The sequence below is a fragment of the Gobius niger genome (assembly GCF_951799975.1).
Source record: "Gobius niger genome assembly, chromosome: 1".
Lineage (NCBI taxonomy): Eukaryota > Metazoa > Chordata > Actinopteri > Gobiiformes > Gobiidae > Gobius > Gobius niger.
The window spans coordinates 785,604-808,722 of NC_136852.1; the positions used below are offsets into that span (position 1 = coordinate 785,604).

The following is a 23,119-nucleotide window of genomic DNA, read 5'->3' on the forward strand; positions in this document are numbered from 1 at the left end:
GATTTCAATTATGACAAAAATAATCGTGATTATTACTTTTTTCAATAATCGAGCAGCCCTATCATCCACAGACTTCAGCTCGTCCAAACCTCCCTAATAATCAGCAGGACTCCGCCCACTCATCACCGCAGTTCTCCAGCAGCTCCACAGGCTCCTCATCAAACATCACCTTCAATACCAGATCCTTCTCCTCACCTTCAAAGCCCCCTGAGCTCCTTCATGTGCCTCCTCCCTCCCCACCCTCAGCTGTCTGCACCTCCTGCCCCTGAGCCTCCATGGGGGCTCCAGCCTCAGCCCAGAACATGCCACGTCCAGGGCTCCGGTGTGAGCAGCAGGTGGGTGTGGTTTGTGGGTTAGTGGGTGTGGTTTGTGGATTAGTGGGTGTGGTTTGTGGGTTAGTGGGTGTGGTTTGTGGATTAGTGGGTGTGGTTTGTGGATTAGTGGGTGTGGTTTGTAGATTAGTGGGTGTGGTTTGTGGATTAGTGGGTGTGGTTTGTGGGTTAGTGGGTGTGGTTTGTGGAAGGTCAGTGCCGGATCGTCTGCTCCGGAGGGACGGTCTGCTTTGAGTTTGTATAGATCTATGAGTCGGTTTGTCTAAAAATACAAATAATCCTAATCCTTAAAGGAATAGGCCACCGTTTTTACATACTAAGACATGTTCTTACCTCACTTTAGCCGAGTTAATATATCCCCGTCTGGTCTTTGTCCGTGCGCTCACACATACGCAGCCTCTCCTAAAGGTTATTGACGGAAGTGAGCGGGGAAGTCTTTAGGAGTTACTGCGCGGACGCTGTGCTCCTCGTATCATTACGCCTCACAATATAGTCCCCCTTTTTATCTGCTTATAAAATCGACATGTTACATTTCTGTGTAAATATACTTGGCATGAAAACACTTCACGTAACTTTATTTAAATAGGGAACACGTGGAAGAGCTTGGTAGCTTCTATCGTGAGCTTTTTTGGAGCTATATGACATGTGGGAGAGGCTGCGTATGTGTGAGTGCACGGACAAAGACCAGACGGGGATATATTAACACGACTAAGGTTAGGTAAGAACATATCTCAGTATGTAAAAACGGTGGCCTATTCCTTTAAGGTTAACCCCTTAACTCCCGCCTGAACCGAGCACATTTTCTCCAGTTTGGCTTTACCCCAATCCAAAAGCTCCTGGAAAAAAGGTGTGAAAATAGCAACAAAACAATGATGGAAATGTGACAAAAAAGTGACGAAAAATTTATGAAAAAAAGTCAAAAATTGATTTAAAAAATGATTAAAAATGGACGAAAAAATGACAAAAAAAAGACAAAAATGTGACAAAAAATAAAACATTTTTTAAAAAATGTCAAAAATTGATAAAAAAAATTTTTTTAAATGGACGAAAATATGACGAAAAATTGACGAAAAAATAACAAAAATGTGACAAAAAATTGATATTTTTTTTTTAAATTGACGAAAAATTTATTTTAAAAAATGTCAAAAATTGATTTAAAAAAAAGATTAAAAATGGACGAAAAAATGACGAAAAAATGACAAAAAAATGACAAAAATGTAACAAAAATGAGTTGAACACCCAACAAAAAAATGATGGAAAAAAAATGTGATGACGTGAGGAAAAAGCTCCTCTGGGTTCAGGCGGGAGTTAAGAGGTTTAACCATTTCCCTGGCCCTAACCTTAATTTGTGTCATGATATCTCACGTTTTCACAGCAGACTGTCCCTCCGGAGCAGACGATCTAGCACTAACCTTTGTGTTTTAGTGGGTGTGGTTTGTGGATCAGTGGGTGTGGTTTGTGGATCAGTGGGTGTGGTTTGTGGATCAGTGGGTGTGGTTTGTGGATTAGTGGGTGTGGTTTGTGGATTAGTGGGTGTGGTTTGTAGGTTAGTGGGTGTGGTTTGTAGATTAGTGGGTGTGGTTTGTGGATTAGTGGGTGTGGTTTGTGGATTAGTGGGTGTGGTTTGTAGATTAGTGGGTGTGGTTTGTGGATTAGTGGGTGTGGTTTGTGGATTAGTGGGTGTGGTTTGTAGATTAGTGGGTGTGGTTTGTGGATTAGTGGGTGTGGTTTGTGGATTAGTGGGTGTGGTTTGTGGGTCAGTGGGTGTGGTTTGTAGATCAGTGGGTGTGGTTTGTAGATTAGTGGGTGTGGTTTGTAGATTAGTGGGTGTGGTTTGTGGATTAGTGGGTGTGGTTTGTGGATTAGTGGGTGTGGTTTGTAGGTTAGTGGGTGTGGTTTGTAGGTTAGTGGGTGTGGTTTGTAGATCAGTGGGTGTGGTTTGTAGATTAGTGGGTGTGGTTTGTGGATTAGTGGGTGTGGTTTGTGGATTAGTGGGTGTGGTTTGTAGGTTAGTGGGTGTGGTTTGTAGGTTAGTGGGTGTGGTTTGTAGATCAGTGGGTGTGGTTTGTAGATTAGTGGGTGTGGTTTGTGGATTAGTGGGTGTGGTTTGTGGATTAGTGGGTGTGGTTTGTGGGTCAGTGGGTGTGGTTTGTAGATTAGTGGGTGTGGTTTGTGGGTTAGTGGGTGTGGTTTGTGGATTAGTGGGTGTGGTTTGAGGGTTAGTGGGTGTGGTTTGTAGATTAGTGGGTGTGGTTTGTGGGTTAGTGGGTGTGGTTTGTGGGTCAGTGGGTGTGGTTTGTGGGTTAGTGGGTGTGGTTTGTAGATTAGTGGGTGTGGTTTGTGGATTAGTGGGTGTGGTCACACAGATCCGTCTCCGTTTGCTGGAGCAGAGTCCCTGCAGGAGCAAAGAGAGCGGAGGGAGAAGAACCTTCACCTGTGCAGAGACGCCCGTCCAGACTCAGAGACGCTGAGGACAGAGACACCACAGAGGAGGATGAGAAGAACCACAGAGGAGGAGGAGAAGAGCCCACAGAGGAGGAGGAGAAGAGCCCACAGAGGAGGAGAAGAGCCCACAGAGGAGGAGGAGAAGAGCCACAGAGGAGGATGAGAAGAACCACAGAGGAGGAGGAGAAGAACCCACAGAGGAGGATGAGAAGAACCCACAGAGGAGGAGGAGAAGAACCCACAGAGGAGGCGTTCAGGGCCACGAGGCGTTCAGGGCCACGAGGCGTTTAAAAAAAATGAAAAAAATCTGCATTTCCCCCAATTTTTCTATTTTTTTTTCCAGCTTGTCTTTCACTTTTACTTTCCTTTATTGCTGACGACCATCAGCATCAAAACTTCTTTTCGGCTCCTGCTATTTTTTTTAATCCAGCAGAACCGAAACTTTAACCTCTTCACCTCCACCTGAACCGAAAGGATCTTTTTCCTCACGTCAGATTTTTTTTTTCCATCATTTTTTGTTTGGTATTCAACTCATTTTTGTAACTTTGTCACATTTTTTGTAATTTTTTCGTCATTTTTTTTTAATTAAATTTTTTTGTCCCTTTTTTTTTGGTCATTTTTCATATCAATTTTTGGTCAATTTTGTGTCTTTTTTTTGGTCACATTTTTGTCACATTTTTGTTATTTTTTTGTCACATTTTTTGTCAAATTTTTTTCATTTTTTGTAATTTTTTTTGTCATTTTTTTTAAATTAAATTTGTCACTTTTTTTGGTCATTTTTTATATCAATTTTTCGTCTTTTTTTTGTCACATTTTGTCCCATTTTTGTCACTTTTTCATCAATTTTTTGTCAATGTTTTCTCACTTTTTGGTCACATTTTTGTCATTTTTTTTGTCATAAAAAAAAAAAGTCACATTTTTTGTCATTTTTTCATAAATTTTTTGTCACTTTTTTGTCAATGTTTTCTCACATTTTTCTCACATTTTTGTTATTTTTTTGTCACATTTTTTGTCATTTTTCGTCACTGTTTTCGTCACTTTTCCATCATTGTTTTCGTCTCAGTTCTGTTGCTTTTTCACAGATGTTTTCCAGAAGCTTTTGGATTGGGGTAAAGCCAAACTGGAGAGAATGTGCTCGGTTCAGGCGGGAGTTAAGGGCTTAACCTCTTCACCTCCGCCTGAACCGGTTTGGCTTTACCCAAATCTGAAAAAGCTTATTGAACAAAGCCTCAGCCCTGAAGACGAGGAGGAAAAACATGTATAAAAACGTGTAAAAATGTGACGAACTGCCGGCTCCAGTGGAGAAGCTTTAGATTTGGGTAAAGCGGGGGGTAAGAGGTTCCCCTTCTCTACTTTACCTGCATTTCACATGTTTCCACCAGCCCACTTTACAGGAAACTGGTCCTAACCAGGCCAAGCTGGTGCCGTCTCCATGGAAACAGCCAAAAGCAAAGCTGTATCCATGGAAACGGCACCAGATACCCCTGGTAACAGTAGGGCAGGGTAGGGTAGTTTAACCTCTTAACTCCTGCCTGAACCGAGAGCATTTTCTCCAGTTCAGCTTTACCCAAATCCTGTGGGCCAGAGTAACACCTCATTTGAAAGCTAAGATCTGAAAAACTAAATTGATCTTTTCCTCACATCATCAGATTTTTTTCATCACTTTTTTTTTCGGGCAGTCGTCTCATTTTTGTCAAATTTTCGTGACTTTTTTGTCGCTTTTTCGTCAAATTATTCGCATTTTTTTGTCCATTTTTTGTCCAATTTTTCTCACTTTTTTGTCAAATTTTTGTCCATTTTTGTGATTTTTTTTTTTCAATTCTTTGTCTATTTTTCCTCAATTTTTTCTCAATTTCTCTCACTTTTTTGTCAATTTTTTTCCATTTTTGTCATTTTTTGTCACATTTTTGTCACATTTTTTGTAATTTTTTTGTCAAATTTTATCACATTTTTGTAATTTTTTTTGTACATTTTTTGTACATTTTTCGTCGATTTTTCCTAAATTTTTCATCAATTTTTTTCCTAAATTTTTCTCACTTTTTTCTCAATTTTTTTCCATTTTTGTCATTTTTTTCCCCCATTTTTTGTCACTTTTTCGACAAATTATTCTCACTTTTTTGGCAATTTTTTGGCAATTTTTTATGATTTTTTTTTTCTTTGTCCTTTTTTCGTCAAATTTTTCTTACTTTTTTGTCAATTTTCGTGATTTTTTTGTCTATTTTTTGTCTATTTTTCCTCAATTTTTCTCACTTTTCTCATTTTTTTGTACATTTTTTGTAAATTTTTCATCAATTTTTCCTCAATTTTTCTCACTTTTTTGTCCATTTTTTTTCCATTTTTGTCATTTTTTTTGTACATTTTTTGTCACTTTTTCGTCAATTTTCTCTCATTGTTTTCTCACTTTTTTCACATTTCCATCATTGTTTTCGTCTCAGTTTTGTTGCTATTTTCACACTTATTTCCAGAAGCTTTTGGATTGAAAATGTGCTCGGTTCAGGTGGGAGTTAAGGGGTTGATGTAGGGTAGGGTCAGTAGGGCAGGGCAGTTTAGGGTAGGAGGAAATGAGCCATTAACGTGCCTTGTTCTATTCTTCTGAACTGACTTTTGTGGAGCCTCGTCTTAATCCTTTCACTTTAACACTTTGATGAGAAGCGGCTTTACTGATGACTCACCCGAAGATGTTGGATATGGAGTCCAGCAGTCCTCCAGGGGGCGCCGGCGTCTGCTTCTTGCTGCTGCGGGACAGAGGCATCGTCTTTAAAAGCGTCTCACTGCGGGTCAACCACTCACACACTTCTGTAAAGACCTAGTTCCTCTTTAACCTCGTTATTTCACTTCCACAGGGTTATATTGGCCTGTGCCAGAGGAGGAGCCGCTGTGCCAGAGGAGGAGCCGCTGTGCCAGAGGAGGAGCAGCTGTTGCGCCACAGTAAAGGTCAGAACCCTCACGCCGTGTGGTTCTTGTGAGGTTCTTGTGACCAGCGTTGGGTCTGAGGGTTTGGGAGCCTGACCTCGTGTCTCAGGACGTCACTAATGTCAATGTTACTGTCACGGTTATTCAGAGGAAAAACATATTCCTCAAACCCTTTCCAGAAGTCTTGAACACCTACGAACCTTCATCCCGGGTCATCGGGCCGTTGTCCCTACACTAGCGCCCCCTATTGTTAATACTAACTCTTCACTGTTCCCATTCACGCTCAAAGGTAAGCCCTTATGCTGCGTCCACACCAAACACGTTTTGGGCGTCAAAAACGTGCCTCAAGCCCATAGTTGGACGCTTGTGCTTTACTAAAGTCAGACGCTCTGGTGTCAGCTCAGAGTGCGTTTGTTGCATCTTGGAAGTAGCTCCTGCCTGAAATACACCTGCTACAGCTCATTGTTGATTAAAAATCTGTAATAAACCACAGATGTGTGAAGGCTCAGTGTGTGATTGTTACATTATTAGTGCTTAATGCTTGTTGTCATGGGAGAAAACCGGAGCTAACTGAGCTAACTGAGCTAACTGAGCTAACTGAGCTAACTGAGCTAACTGAGCTAACAAGCTGTGGATTTCTCCCGGAGCTAACTGTAGATGATGTGAGTAATAAACTACAACATCAGCCCAGCTCAGTGTGTGATCGTTGTTCTTTATTGACTTTATTTGTGCAGATTTCTCGCTTTCACGTGAGGACCGGAGGTTTAGCTTAGCATTAGCTTTCTCCGGTGCTCCGGTCTCTATATCCAAAACCATGAATGAAAATAAGTTGAATATAGTTTTTTTTTTCTTCATTTTTAAAACAATGTATTAGGTATTGGATCGGGGCTCGGAATCGGGCAATTCTCAAAATCAAATGACTCGGACTCGGGACATCCCTATTTTGAACCAAAACAAATGCTCACTTATACAGATGTGTCACTAAAAACTAGATTATTCCCAAACTAAAGCAGATCCCTCTGAGAGTCTTTACTAATACGCCACAAAATAAAAGCTCACGTTTACTCTGGGTCACATGTCTTTGTTTCATTCGTTTTTAGTAATTGTCACATATTGTACATTTCCTCTCTCACTGTAACTGCTACACACTGATCCACAGCAGAGTCGCACATCTGCATCACATCTGTATCACACCTGTAAGTCCATGCTGAGGTTTCCTGCAGCTCGTGCTTCAGAGAAAACACTTACTTTGAGGAGAAGGTTCTGAACGGCCTGAACATGGCGACGCTTCTGATCAAAACAATCACAAGATTTAACTGACACTTCCTCGAGTCTCACTGACCAAACCAGTTTCCTCAGACGCAGGAACGAGCGCCAAGATAAACCACCGCACCATTTCAGAATAAAGTGAAACAGGGACATAAACACTGCAGAGATAAATATATAAATGTGACAAGTATGAGGAACTGCAACTTTCCTGTTATTCCTATTTTTGATCTGATTTATATCTAAATATAAATCTAAGAAATCTAAATAATGTCCAGGGCCAGGTTTAAACGTGTGCTTTTATTTTGTGACATATTCGTTCCACAGATTTGCTCTGGGATTCTGGATCTGGTTCAGTCTTGGAATAAACTATAGTTTATAGTTATGTGTACGAGTGTGACGACCACAGCAGAGGTCCCAGGCCGCTCCGAGGTCCGCGTGAGGCCTGGGTTTACATCAGAAACAGCTTTGGAAACTGTGTTGTCTTAAAGGGACTATACGGAGTTTAAAATGTTGCCCCCAAAGCCCTGGTCCTCAAAGCCCTGGTCCTCAAAGCCCTGGCCCTCAAAGCCCTGGTCCCCAAAACCCTGGTCCCTCAAAGCCCTGGTCCCCAAAGCCCTGGTCCTCAAAGCCCTGGTCCTCAAAGCCCTGGCCCTCAAAGCCCTGGTCCCCAAAGCCCTGGTCCCTCAAAGCCCTGGTCCTCAAAGCCTTGGCCCTCAAAGCCCTGGTCCCCAAAGCCCTGGCCCCCAAAGCCCTGGTCCTCAAAGCCCTGGTCCCCAAAGCCCTGGTCCCTCAAAGCCCTGGTCCCTCAAAGCCCTGGTCCTCAAAGCCTTGGCCCTCAAAGCCCTGGTCCCCAAAGCCCTGGCCCCCAAAGCCCTGGTCCTCAAAGCCCTGGTCCCCAAAGCCCTGGTCCCTCAAAGCCCTGGTCCCTCAAAGCCCTGGTCCTCAAAGCCCTGGTCCCCAAAGCCCTGGCCCCCAAAGCCCTGGTCCCCAAAGCCCTGGTCCCTCAAAGCCCTGGTCCCCAAAGCCCTGGTCCCTCAAAGCCCTGACCCCCAAAGCCCTGGTCCCCAAAGCCCTGGCCCTTAAAGCCCTGGCCCTTAAAGCCCTGGCCCTTAAAGCCCTGGTCCTCAAAGCCTTGGCCCTCAAAGCCCTGGTCCTCAAAGCCCTGGTCCCTCAAAGCCCTGGTCCCTCAAAGCCCTGGTCCCCCAAAGCCCTGGTCCCTCAAAGCCCTGGTCCCCAAAGCCCTGGTCCCTCAAAGCCCTGGCCCTCAAAGCCCTGGTCCTCAAAGCCCTGGTCCTCAAAGCCCTGGTCCCCAAAGCCCTGGCCCTCAAAGCCCTGGTCCCTCAAAGCCCTGGTCCCCAAAGCCTTGGCCCTCAAAGCCCTGGTCCTCAAAGCCCTGGTCCCCAAAGCCCTGGCCCTCAAAGCCCTGGTCCCTCAAAGCCCTGGTCCCCAAAGCCCTGGTCCCCCAAAGCCCTGGCCCTCAAAGCCCTGGCCCTCAAAGCCCTGGTCCCCAAAGCCCTGGCCCTCAAAGCCCTGGCCCTCAAAGCCCTGGTCCCTCAAAGCCCTGGCCCTCAAGCCCTGGTCCCTCAAAGCCCTGGTCCCTCAAAGCCCTGGTCCCTCAAAGCCCTGGTCCCTCAAAGCCCTGGTCCCCAAAGCCCTGGTCCCTCAAAGCCCTGGTCCTCAAAGCCCTGGTCCCCAAAGCCTTGGCCCTCAAAGCCCTGGTCCCTCAAAGCCCTGGTCCCCAAAGCCCTGGTCCCCCAAAGCCCTGGCCCTCAAAGCCCTGGTCCTCAAAGCCCTGGTCCCCCAAAGCCTTGGCCCTCAAAGCCCTGGTCCCTCAAAGCCCTGGTCCCCAAAGCCCTGGTCCCTCAAAGCCCTGGTCCCCAAAGCCCTGGCCTTCAAAGCCCTGGTCCTCAAAGCCCTGGTCCCCAAAGCCCTGATCCCCAAAGCCCTGACCCTCAAAGCCCTGGTCCCTCAAAGCCCACGTCCCTCAAAGCCCTGGTCCCTCAAAGCCCTCGTCCCTCAAAGCCCTGGTCCCTCAAAGCCCTGGTCCCTCAAAGCCCTGGTCCCTCAAAGCCCTGGTCCCTCAAAGCCCTGGTCCCTCAAAGCCCTGGTCCCTCAAAGCCCTGGTCCCCAAAGCCCTGGTCCCCAAAGCCCTGGTCCCCAAAGCCCTGGTCCCTCAAAGCCTTGGTCCCCCAAAGCCCTGGTCCCCAAAGCCCTGGTCCCCCAAAGCCCTGGTCCCCAAAGCCCTGGTCCCCCAAAGCCCTGGTCCCCCTAAGCCCCGGTCCCTCAAAGCCCCGGTCCCTCAAAGCCCTGGTCCCCAAAGCCCTGGTCCCCAAAGCCCTGGTCCCTCAAAGCCTTGGTCCCCAAAGCCCTGGTCCCTCAAAGCCCTGGTCCCTCAAAGCCCTGGTCCCCCAAAGCCCTGGTTCCCAAAGCCCTGGTTCCCAAAGCCCTGGTCCCCAAAGCCCTGGCCCTCAAAGCCCTGGCCCTCAAAGCCCTGGTCCTCAAAGCCCTGGTCCCCAAAGCCCTGGTCCCTCAAAGCCCTGGTCCCTCAAAGCCCTGGTCCCCAAAGCCCTGGCCCTCAAAGCCCACGTCCCTCAAAGCCCTGGTCCCTCAAAGCCCTGGCCCCCAAAGCCCTGGTCCCTCAAAGCCCTGGTCCCTCAAAGCCCTGACCCTCAAAGCCCTGGCCCTCAAAGCCCTGGCCCTCAAAGCCCTGGTCCCTCAAAGCCCTGGTCCCTCAAAGCCCTGGTCCCTCAAAGCCCTGGCCCTCAAAGCCCTGGTCCCTCAAAGCCCTGGCCCTCAAAGCCCTGGTCCCCAAAGCCCTGGTCCCTCAAAGCCCTGGTCCCCAAAGCCCTGGTCCCTCAAAGCCCTGGTCCTCAAAGCCCTGACCCTCAAAGCCCTGGTCCCTCAAAGCCCTGGTCCCCAAAGCCCTGGTCCCCAAAGCCCTGGTCCCTCAAAGCCCTGGTCCCCAAAGCCCTGGTCCCCAAAGCCCTGGTCCCCAAAGCCCTGGCCCTCAAAGCCCTGGTCCTCAAAGCCCTGGTCCTCAAAGCCCTGGTCCTCAAAGCCCTGGTCCTCAAAGCCCTGGTCCTCAAAGCCCTGGTCCTCAAAGCCCTGGTCCTCAAAGCCCTGGTCCTCAAAGCCCTGGCCCTCAAAGCCCTGGTCCTCAAAGCCCTGGTCCTCAAAGCCCTGGTCCTCAAAGCCCTGGTCCTCAAAGCCCTGGCCCTCAAAGCCCTGGCTCTCAAAGCCATGGCCACGAGTATCTACACGAGTGTCTTGGAGACCCTGAAGCCCCCCCCTCAGTGCTGTGACCTCACTGACCTGGGCGTGCGGCTGAGCGTCCGATGAGGCGACGTCTCTCCTCCGCCTTTCCCCGAATCTTCTGCTAGAACCTCGATGTCGTCGTCTCTGAGGGAAAGAGTCAGAGTCAGGTCCTCCTCGGGGGATTCATGAACTCACGGGACTGAAGGTACTGAAGGTACTCACTGGTCTATGGGCAGAGGCTCTTTGGCGGCGTCGGCCAGATCCTTCTGCAGTTTGGCCTGTCTCCGTCTGAAACCACAAAGGCAGACGTGAGAGCGAGTTCCTCATCAGACTCTGACCAGCCCAAACTCCATAAACTTCTGACGTCCATGAAGCTGGACCTCCTCACTTACTGTGGAAAACCTTTAATGCATCCAAACAAACACTCGTCCTGCTCCTGCTGGACTGATTCATGATCCTCTTAACCTCTTAACTCCCACCTGAACGGATCCCATTTTCTCCAGTTTGGCTTTACCCTAATCAAAAAGCTTCTTGTGAAACAACACCAAAACAGCCACAAAAAATGAGAAGAAACAAGGATGTAAACGCAACAAAAATGTGACAAAAATGTGACAAAAATTCAACAAAAAATTCAACAAAAAAGGGACAAAAATTCAATCAAAAAGTGACAAAAATTAAACAAAAATGTGACAAAAATTCAACCAAAATGTGACAAAAATTCAACCAAAAAGTGACAAAAATTGAACCAAAAAGTGACAAAAATGTGACAAAAATTCAACAAAAAATTCAACAAAAAAGGGACAAAAATTCAATCAAAAAGTGACAAAAATTAAACAAAAATGTGACAAAAATTCAACCAAAATGTGACAAAAATTCAACCAAAAAGTGACAAAAATTCAACCAAAAAGTGACAAAAATGTGACAAAAATTCAACAAAAAATTCAACAAAAAAGAGACAAAAAAGTGACAAAAATGTGACAAAAATTCTACCAAAAAGTGACAAAAATTCAATCAAAAAGTGACAAAAATTCAATCAAAAAGTGACAAAAATTCAACAAAAATGTGACAAAAATTCAACCAAAATGTGACAAAAATTCTACCAAAAAGTGACAAAAATTCAACCAAAAAGTGACAAAAATTCAACCAAAATTTGACCAAAAAGAAAAAAAAAACATAAAAACGGTGACACAGCAACAACGCGAGGGACAAGATCAGTTTTGTGGGTCTTAGCTTTCAAATGAGGTGCTACACAGGCCTATATGAGGAGGCCAAAGAGGACAGAGTGCATTTGGTTGAGGCGGGGGGTAAGAGGTTAAACATGGACGGGTCACTGGCCTCAGGTCACAAACAGCCGGTCTGAGTCAGGTCTTTGTAGAGCTTTGGTCCAGGCCGCCTCCAGTGCAGTAGTAGTATTTGCAGTAGTAGTATTTACCTTTTGTCCTTCTCGTTCTCCGCGTTGAGCTTGTTGGCCTCCTGGGCCTTCTCTGCCATCCAGCGCGACACCAGCTCCTGGTTGTCCTCCGAGGTCTTCCTCAGCTTCTCCTCCAGCGCCGAGAAGGTGATCTGCAGAGCGTCGTACTCGTCCTTCAGCGTCTGGTTCGCTCGCTCCAGGTCCTGCACAAATACAAGTATAAAAACATTATGTATACAGGCTCCAGGTCCTGCACAGATACAAGTATAAAAACATTATGTATAAAGGCTCCAGGTCCTGAACAGATATAAGTATATAAGTATAAAAATATTAGTATAAAGGCTCCAGGTCCTGCACAAATATATAAGTATATAAGTATAAAAACATTAGGTATACACTACAGGCTCCAGGTCCTGCACAGACACAAGTATAAAAACATTAGTATAAAGGCTCCAGGTCCTGCACAGATACAAGTATAAAAACATTATGTATAAAGTAGGGCTGCTCGATTATTGAAAAAAGTAATAATCACGATTATTTTTGTCATAATTGAAATCACGATTATTCAAACGATTATTTGTTGCCTTTAAAAAAAATCCATCAAAAAAGTGACAAAAATCCATCAAAAAAAAGACAAAAATCCATCAAAAAAAAAAGACAAAAATCCATCAAAAAAAAGACAAAAATCCATCAAAAAAAAGACAAAAATCCATCAAAAAAATGACAAAAATCCAGCAAAAAAAAGACAAAAATCCATCAAAAAAATGACAAAAATCCATCAAAAAAGTGACAAAAATCCATCAAAAAAAAGACAAAAATCCATCAAAAAAAAAGACAAAAATCCATCAAAAAAAAGACAAAAATCCATCAAAAAAAAGACAAAAATCCATCAAAAAAAAGACAAAAATCCATCAAAAAAAAAGAGAAAAATCCATCAAAAAAAAAGACAAAAATCCATCAAAAAAATGACAAAAATCCAGCAAAAAAGTGACAAAAATCCAGCAGAAAAAAGACAGAAATCCAGCAGAAAAAAGACAAAAATCCAGCAAAAAATTGACAAAAATCCCAAAATTAAAGATGAGATAAATAAAATTAAAAAAAAAAAATTGAACAAAAAAAAATTGGTAAAAAAAATAAATAAATGTTTTTTAACATTATGTATACAGGCTCCAGGTGGGACACGTGTGTGAGTGCAGCGCCCCCTGGTGGAGCCTCACCTGCAGCGTGCTCCTCAGCTCTCGACAGTCTCCTTCCAAGCCGCTGATCTGGGTCTGATACTCCGACATCCTGCACAGACGGGTCAGAGTCAGCTTTACCCCGAGCTCCAGGGGAACAGGGGGGACAGGGGGGAACAGGGGGAACAGGGGGGACAGGGGGACAGGGGGGAAACAGGGGGAACAGGGGGAACAGGGGGAACAGGGGAACAGGGGGACAGGGGACACAGACCTGGCCTCGTTGCTCTGGATCTCTCGGTCCTTCTGCTGGATCTGGTTGTTGAGGTCGATGACACTTTGAGCCAGCTGAGGAGAGACAAACGTATTTAGGAGAAAAGGCCACGTTTCTGCTCTGACTCTGATCGACAGGAGGAAACATAGAACAGGAGAACATGAACCTCTGACCCTCCAGCTGAACCTCCAGCCCAAACAGCTGCTGAGATAAAAACACTAAAGGGAAATGTGAAGGAACATCTGGATTTTCCCCTTTAACGTCTTTATTTGGACATTATGTAGTTCATGTGTAGTACAGTAGGGGGCGACATGCTCCTTTGTTTGCCTAGGTCTGCCAATAACCTCACAGAAGAAGAACAGCAGCTGTTGGTGATGTCACTTCCCCTTCCTCTGGGTAAGGACGGTCCAATTGGGCAAATGCTGCTGAAGCTCTAGTTCTCTAACAGCAGAGATCTAACAGGTGACCCCATGAAAGGTCAAGGGTCAGGAGGTCGCGTTCGGACCAATGGCCGCTGGCTGCCCTGCTTTTTGACCACAAACGTGGGGGCCGCCATTGCTCCGCCGTTGCTGCAGTACCTCCATATCGCCGCTAGGCCCCCATTGAAAAGCATTGGACTTTAGACACGTTAAAAACTACTTTAAAGCCTGGTTTCAATTGTTTCAACACTAGACTAGGCTGGATCTTCCTCCTGAGATAACGCTGGGTTAATAACAATATATGAAACCAGGCTGGTTTTCGTAATATGATTTTTTGAAATCTCGTACTTAATGAGGCTCGGACTGTTAGCATTGGAGCAGCGCGAGCAACACGTCACGCAAGGGCGGAGTCTACGGTGAAGATCCCGCCCCTTATGCCCTTTTTAGGAACATGCTTCGTCAGAGCTGGGGAGGCGGAGCCTGTAAATCCGCCATGACTTCCCCCTCGACCGTGGTCATTATGGTAAACGGGGAGGAGTGAGCATAAGACGTCCATTATTTTCTACAGTCTATGGTTCGGACTCAGAGGAGACAATGTAATGGTTTCAGACGCAGCCTCAGTAATATCAGTATAGTAGTAGTATTAAGATAAGTATTAGCTGTATCAGTAGTATTTATATTTATATGTAGATAAGTATTAGCTGTATCAGTAGTATTTATATTTATATGTAGATAAGTATTAGCTGTATCAGTAGTATTTATATTTATATGTAGATAAGTATTAGCTGTATCAGTAGTATTTATATTTATATGTAGATAAGTATTAGCTGTATCAGTAGTATTTATATTTATATGTAGATAAGTATTAGCTGTATCAGTAGTATTTATATTTATATGTAGATAAGTATTAGCAGTATCAGTAGTATTTATATTTATATGTAGATAAGTATTAGCTGTATCAGTAGTATTTATATTTATATGTAGATAAGTATTAGCAGTATCAGTAGTATTTATAGTTATATGTAGATAAGTATTAGCAGTATCAGTAGTATTTATATTTATATGTAGATAAGTATTAGCTGTATCAGTAGTATTTATATTTATATGTAGATAAGTATTAGCTGTATCAGTAGTATTTATATTTATATGTAGATAAGTATTAGCTGTATCAGTAGTATTTATATTTATATGTAGATAAGTATTAGCTGTATCAGTAGTATTTATATTTATATGTAGATAAGTATTAGCTGTATCAGTAGTATTTATATTTATATGTAGATAAGTATTAGCAGTATCAGTAGTATTTATATTTATATGTAGATAAGTATTAGCTGTATCAGTAGTATTTATATTTATATGTAGATAAGTATTAGCAGTATCAGTAGTATTTATAGTTATATGTAGATAAGTATTAGCAGTATCAGTAGTATTTATATTTATATGTAGATAAGTATTAGCTGTATCAGTAGTATTTATATTTATATGTAGATAAGTATTAGCTGTATCAGTAGTATTTATATTTATATGTAGATAAGTATTAGCTGTATCAGTAGTATTTATATTTATATGTAGATAAGTATTAGCTGTATCAGTAGTATTTATATTTATATGTAGATAAGTATTAGCTGTATCAGTAGTATTTATATGTAGATAAGTATTAGCTGTATCAGTAGTATTTATATTTATATGTAGATAAGTATTAGCTGTATCAGTAGTATTTATATTTATATGTAGATAAGTATTAGCTGTATCAGTAGTATTTATATTTATATGTAGATAAGTATTAGCTGTATCAGTAGTATTTATATTTATATGTAGATAAGTATTAGCTGTATCAGTAGTATTTATATTTATATGTAGATAAGTATTAGCTGTATCAGTAGTATTTATATTTATATGTAGATAAGTATTAGCTGTATCAGTAGTATTTATATTTATATGTAGATAAGTATTAGCTGTATCAGTAGTATTTATATTTATATGTAGATAAGTATTAGCTGTATCAGTAGTATTTATATTTATATGTAGATAAGTATTAGCTGTATCAGTAGTATTTATATTTATATGTAGATAAGTATTAGCTGTATCAGTAGTATTTATATTTATATGTAGATAAGTATTAGCTGTATCAGTAGTATTTATATTTATATGTAGATAAGTATTAGCTGTATCAGTAGTATTTATATGTAGATAAGTATTAGCTGTATCAGTAGTATTTATATTTATATGTAGATAAGTATTAGCTGTATCAGTAGTATTTATATTTATATGTAGATAAGTATTAGCTGTATTAGTAGTATTTATATTTATTTGTAGATAAGTATTAGCTGTATCAGTAGTATTTATATTTATATGTAGATAAGTATTAGCTGTATCAGTAGTATTTATATTTATTTGTAGATAAGTATTAGCTGTATCAGTAGTATTTATATTTATATGTAGATAAGTATTAGCTGTATCAGTAGTATTTATATTTATATGTAGATAAGTATTAGCTGTATCAGTAGTATTTATATTTATATGTAGATAAGTATTAGCTGTATCAGTAGTATTTATATTTATATGTAGATAAGTATTAGCTGTATCAGTAGTATTTATATTTATATGTAGATAAGTATTAGCTGTATCAGTAGTATTTATATTTATATGTAGATAAGTATTAGCTGTATCAGTAGTATTTATATTTATATGTAGATAAGTATTAGCTGTATCAGTAGTATTTATATTTATATGTAGATAAGTATTAGCTGTATCAGTAGTATTTATATTTATATGTAGATAAGTATTAGCTGTATCAGTAGTATTTATATTTATATGTAGATAAGTATTAGCTGTATCAGTAGTATTTATATTTATATGTAGATAAGTATTAGCTGTATCAGTAGTATTTATATGTAGATAAGTATTAGCTGTATCAGTAGTATTTATATGTAGATAAGTATTAGCTGTATCAGTAGTATTTATATTTATATGTAGATAAGTATTAGCTGTATCAGTAGTATTTATATTTATATGTAGATAAGTATTAGCTGTATTAGTAGTATTTATATTTATTTGTAGATAAGTATTAGCTGTATCAGTAGTATTTATATTTATTTGTAGATAAGTATTAGCTGTATCAGTAGTATTTATATTTATATGTAGATAAGTATTAGCTGTATCAGTAGTATTTATATTTATATGTAGATAAGTATTAGCTGTATCAGTAGTATTTATATTTATATGTAGATAAGTATTAGCTGTATCAGTAGTATTTATATTTATATGTAGATAAGTATTAGCTGTATCAGTAGTATTTATATTTATATGTAGATAAGTATTAGCTGTATTAGTAGTATTTATATTTATTTGTAGATAAGTATTAGCTGTATCAGTAGTATTTATATTTATATGTAGATAAGTATTAGCTGTATCAGTAGTATTTATATTTATATGTAGATAAGTATTAGCTGTATCAGTAGTATTTATATTTATATGTAGATAAGTATTAGCTGTATCAGTAGTATTTATATTTATATGTAGATAAGTATTAGCTGTATCAGTAGTATTTATATTTATATGTAGATAAGTATTAGCTGTATCAGTAGTATTTATATTTATATGTAGATAAGTATTAGCTGTATCAGTAGTATTTATATTTATATGTAGATAAGTATTAGCTGTATCAGTAGTATTTATATTTATATGTAGATAAGTATTAGCTGTATCAGTAGTATTTATATTTATATGTAGATAAGTATTAGCTGTATTAGTAGTATTTATATTTATATGTAGATAAGTATTAGCTGTATCAGTAGTATTTATATTTATATGTAGATAAGTATTAGCTGTATCAGTAGTATTTATATTTATATGTAGATAAGTATTAGCTGTATTAGTAGTATTTATATTAAGATTTTCCCCTCTGGGGCCAGGACTCCCCTGAAAAAGAGATTCTTAATCTCAGTGGGACCATCCTGGTTAAATAAAGGTCAATAAAAAATAAAATTTAAAAAAAGCATTAGCAGTATTAGTATATTATTAGTAGTACATAGGTAAGTGTCAGCAGTATTAGAGTAGTATTACAAGTATTTAGATAAGTGTTAGTAACATTAGTAGCAGTATTAGTAGTATCAGTAATAGTATTAGCAGTATGAGTAGTAGTATTGGTAGTATTAGTAGTATTTAGTAGTAACATCAGTAGTAGTATGTACTGAGTGTCAGACCTCTCCTCTCTTCTTGTGCAGCTCCGTCAGCTCCTCTTGGTGTATTAGTAGTATTTATATGTAGATAAGTATTAGCAGTATCAGTAGCAGTATTAGTAGTATTAGCAGTATTAGTAGTAGTATTAGTAGTATTTAGTAGTAACATCAGTAGTAGTATGTACTGAGTGTCAGACCTCTCCTCTCTTCTTGTGCAGCTCCGTCAGCTCCTCCTGGTGTATTAGTAGTATTTATATTTAGATAAGTGTTAGTAACATCAGTGTAGTATTAGTAGTATTAAGATAAGCTTTAGTAGTAACATCAGTAATAGTATGTACTGAGTGTCAGACCTCTCCTCTCTTCTTGTGCAGCTCCGTCAGCTCCTCCTGGTGTATTAGTAGTATTTATATTTAGATAAGTGTTAGTAACATCAGTGTAGTATTAGTAGTATTAAGATAAGCTTTAGTAGTAACATCAGTAATAGTATGTACTGAATGTCAGACCTCTCCTCTCTTCTTGTGCAGCTCCGTCAGCTCCTCCTGGTGTATTAGTAGTATTTATATGTAGATAATTATTAGCAGTATTAGTAGCAGTATTAGTAGCAGTATTAGTAGTAACATCAGTAATAGTATGAGTGTCAGACCTCTCCTCTCTTCTTGTGCAGCTCCGTCAGCTCCTCCTGGTGTATTAGTAGTATTTATATTTAGATAAGTGTTAGTAACATCAGTGTAGTATTAGTAGTATTAAGATAAGCTTTAGTAGTAACATCAGTAATAGTATGTACTGAGTGTCAGACCTCTCCTCTCTTCTTGTGCAGCTCCGTCAGCTCCTCCTGGTGTATTAGTAGTATTTATATTTAGATAAGTGTTAGTAACATCAGTGTAGTATTAGTAGTATTAAGATAAGCTTTAGTAGTAACATCAGTAATAGTATGTACTGAATGTCAGACCTCTCCTCTCTTCTTGTGCAGCTCCGTCAGCTCCTCCTGGTGTATTAGTAGTATTTATATGTAGATAATTATTAGCAGTATTAGTAGCAGTATTAGTAGCAGTATTAGTAGTAACATCAGTAATAGTATGAGTGTCAGACCTCTCCTCTCTTCTTGTGCAGCTCCGTCAGCTCCTCCTGGTGTCTGATCCTCATTTGGGCCATTTCCTGTTGGAGGGCGTCGCTGCGGCCTGACTCCGCCCCCGCCGCGCTGAGAGCAAACACAGGTTTAAAAACGAGCTCCCGGGCGAAGGAGAGCGGCGAGTCGGACCCACCTCCCGTCGTGACCGCGCTGAGCCTCATACTTGTCCGTCTGGTATCGCTCCGACAGCACGGCCTGGAGGTCGGCCTTCTCCAGCAGGCGGTTATCTGAGGAGCACGAGGAGAACCAGGGGACAAGAACACCAGTCAATACAGATGTTTGCAGATCATCGGCATCCAGAGAGGGACTAACCTCCTAACTCACGCCTGAACCCAGAGGATCTTTTTCCTCACGGCAGATTTTTTTTTTTCATCGTTTTTTTGTTGTGTATGTTATCTCATTTTTGTAACTTTTTTTGTCATTTTTTTTTGTCATTTTTTGTCATTTTTTCGTCAATTTTTTGTCATTTTTTCATCATTTTTTGTCATTTTTTCATCAATTTTTTGTCATTTTTTGTCATTTTTTCATCATTTTTTTGTCATTTTTTGTCATTTTTTCATCCATTTTTTTTGCCATTTTTTCATCAATTTTTTATCAATTTTTTGTCACATTTGTCATTTTTTCATCATTTTTTTTGTAATTTTTTGCCTTTTTTTTGGTCATTGTTCATCAATTTTTTGTCATTTTTTCATCAATTTGTTTGTCAAATTTTTGTCATTTTTTCATCAATTTTTTGCCATTTTTTCATCATTTTTTATCACATTTGTGTCACATTTTTCATCAATTTTTTGTCATTTTTTCATAAATTTGTATCACATTTTTGTCATTTTTTCATCAATTTTTTATAATTTTTTGTCATTTTTTCATCAATTTTTTGTCATTTTTTCATCTATTTTTATCATTTTTTTGTCACTTTTCATCAATTTTTCATCAATTTTTTGTCATTTTTCATCAATTTTTCATCAATTTTTTGTCAATTTTTTGTCATTTTTTCATCAATTTTTTGCCATTTTTTCATCAATTTTTATCACATTTTTTCATCATTTTTTTGCCGTTTTTTCATCAATTTTTTTTCATTTTTTCATCATTTTTTATCAATTTTTTGTCACATTTTTGTCATTTTTTCATCAATTTTTTTTCATTTTTTCATCAATTTTTTGTCATTTTTTCATCAATTTTTTGTCACATTTTTGTAAATTTTTTATCACATTTGTGTCATTTTTTCATCAATTTTTATCAATTTTTTGTCACAGGCAATGCAGGTGTTTGAGGAGAACCAGGGGAGAGTAACACAGAGGCAATGCAGATGTTTGAGGAGAACCAGGGGAGAGTAACACAGAGGCAATGCAGGTGTTTGAGGAGAACCAGGGGAGAGTAACACAGAGGCAATGCAGGTGTTTGAGGAGAACCAGGGGAGAGTAACACAGAGGCAATGCAGATGTTTGAGGAGAACCAGGGGAGAGTAACACAGAGGCAATGCAGGTGTTTGAGGAGAACCAGGGGAGAGTAACACAGAGGCAATGCAGGTGTTTGCAGATCAGCGTCATCCAGAGAGGGACTAACCTCTTAACTCCCGCCTGAACCCAGAGGATCTTTTTCCTCACGGCAGATTTTTTTTTTTCATCGTTTTTTTGTTGGGCATTCAACTCATTTTTGTAACTTTTTTTGTCATTTTAATCACATTTTTGTAACTTTTTTTGTGCTTTTTTTTGTCAATTTTTTGTCAATTTTCTATCACATTTCTATCACATTTTTGTCAAATTTTGTCAAATTTTTGTCATTTTTTCATCCATTTTTTATCACATTTTTTGTCATTTTTTGTTACATTTTGTCATTTTTTTGGTCAAATTTTTATCAAATTTTTGTCACATTTTTGTCATTTTTTCCTCAATTTTTTGTCATTTTTTCATCAGTTTTTTGTCATTTTTTGTCATTTTTTCATCAATTTTTTGTCATTTTTTATCAATTTTTTCATCAATTTTTTGTCATTTTTTCATCAATTTTTTTGTCATTTTTTGTCATTTTTTCATCCATTTTTGTCATTTTTGTTACATTGTCATTTTTTTGGTCAAATTTTTATCACATTTTTGTTACATTTGTCATTTTTTCATCAATTTTTTGTCATTTTTAATCACATTTTTAATCACATTTTTGTAACTTTTTTTGTGCTTTTTTGTCAATTTTTTGTCAATTTTCTATCACATTTCTATCACATTTTTGTCAAATTTTGTCAAATTTTTGTCATTTTTTTCATCCATTTTTTATCACATTTTTTGTCATTTTTTGTTACATTTTTTCATTTTTTCATTAAATTTTTTTCATTTTTTCATCAATTTTTTTTCATTTTTTCTTCAAATTTTTGTCATTTTTTCATCAATTTTTTTTCATTTTTTGCTACATTTTGTCATTTTTTTGGTCAAATTTTTATCAAATTTCTTGTGACATTTTTGCAACTTTTTCATACATTTTTCGTCACTTTTTTGCCAATGTTTTCTCACTTTTTTCTCACATTTCCATCATTGTTTTCGTCTCAGTTTTGTCGCTATTTTCTCACCTTTTTCCCAGAAGCTTTTGGATTGGGGTAAAGCCAAACTGGAGAAACTGTGCTCGGTTCAGGCGGGAGTTATCGGGTTAATAAGCCCAGGTCATTGAGACAGCAGCACCTGAGCCAGTGTCATCAATCTCACTTCAGACTAAGGCTGAACCAGCTGTGCTTGCTGAAGGGCGGCTCTAGCGCCCCCTGTGGCCGGAGCTGCTCATGGACTTACACTGGTGGACGATCTCCTCGAAGGCGTGTCTCTGGAGTCGGTCTCTCAGTTTGAGCTGCTCAGAAATGTGTCTCTTCCACTGGCACTCGACCCGCCGCTCCGCCATGTCCCGCTGCAGACACACAAACAAACACACAAACAAACACACATCTTAAAGGGGGGTATTCTGCAAAATGGACTTTTTCAAGCTTTCCATCCTGTTATTCTGTCACTCCCTCATTAAAAACATGGCTGAAGTGTTGCCTTGGCACATTCACGTATTTCTGAGTAATCTGTAAAAACTCTGATGGCGGCCATTTTAGGGATAGGTTTGCCTGAGTCCTCCTAGGAACGCCCCCACCTCCTGGAGACGCCTCCGAGCTTTGGTCACCAGCCGAGTAACCAACCACTGCTCCTCAGCAGAACCCCCTCCCCACTGATGCCACAGACAGCGTGTGGAGGGGGCGTGTCTAAAGGCTCAGAGGTTCTTAAAGAGACAGAGGCCTATTTCAAGACATTCACTACAGCCATTTTGAGAGAGACATTTAACCCATTAACTCCCACCTGAACCGAGCACATTTTCTCCAGTTTGGCTTTACCCCAATCCAAAAGCTTCTGGAAAAAAGAAGATCTTTATTTATATAGCGCCTTTCACAGACATATAGTCACAAAGCGCTTTACATGAGACAGTTGTACATTCACTCCATACTCGGTGGTGGTAAACTACGTTTGTAGCTTCAGCGCCCCCTGGGGGAGACTGACAGAGGCGCTTTCGCGACTACACACGTCTGCGCCAACGGACCCTCTGACACCACCACCATACACTCACTGACACACATCATTCATCCTGGCCTATTGTGCATGTTTTTAGTGGTAGGGAAACCGGAGTACCCGGAGGAAACCTACGCAGACACGGGGAGAACATGCAAACTCCACACAGAAAGGCCCCGTCCTGGTGGGAATCGAACCCGGACCTTCTAGCTGTGAAGCAAGAGCACTAACCACTGTGCCACCGTGCCGCCCAAAAAAGCTGTGAAAAAAGCAACAAAACTGAGACGAAAACAATGATGGAAATGTGACAAAAAATTGATGAAAATTTGATTAAAAATTGACGAAAAAATGACAAAATTGTGACAAAATGTTGCAAAAAAAATAAAATAAAGATAAAAAATGACAAAAATGTGACAAAAAAGTGATGAAAAATTGATGAAAAAGTGGCAAAATTGTGACAACAAAATGACGAAAATATGCTAAAAATTTGCAAAAAAAAATCAAAAATTGTGAAAAAAAAAATGATAAAAAAATTGACCAAACAAATGACAAAATTGTGACAAAATGTTGCAAAAAATACAAAAATATGATAAAAATTTTCAAAAAAAATTGACAAAAAATTTGATACAAAATTATTTTAAAAATGACAACAACAAAAATCTGATGACGTGAGGAAAAAGATCCTCTCGGTTCAGGCGGGAGATGAGAGGTTAAAGGAATAGGCCACCGTTTTTACATACTAAGATATGTTCTTACCTAACCTTAGTCGAGTTAATATATCCCCGTCTGGTCTTTGTCCGT

The 23,119-nt window shown here is 39.8% G+C and overlaps 1 protein-coding gene across 1 annotated transcript in view; it reads right to left on the reverse strand.

Moving 5' to 3' along the window:
• Window positions 1-23,119, reverse strand: part of LOC306979065 (autophagy-related protein 16-1-like) — a gene marked incomplete at its 3' end in the record, with an annotated part of 37,499 nt that overhangs the window by 12,111 nt on the left and 2,269 nt on the right. Inside the window, 10 exon segments of the mRNA XM_079577860.1 lie at window positions 5,439-5,448; window positions 5,450-5,512; window positions 10,272-10,358; window positions 10,437-10,502; window positions 11,647-11,828; window positions 12,843-12,912; window positions 13,072-13,145; window positions 18,761-18,869; window positions 18,934-19,027; window positions 21,569-21,680. Of these exon segments, the coding sequence (XP_079433986.1) occupies window positions 5,439-5,448; window positions 5,450-5,512; window positions 10,272-10,358; window positions 10,437-10,502; window positions 11,647-11,828; window positions 12,843-12,912; window positions 13,072-13,145; window positions 18,761-18,869; window positions 18,934-19,027; window positions 21,569-21,674 (861 nt within the window). The 5' untranslated portion in view covers window positions 21,675-21,680.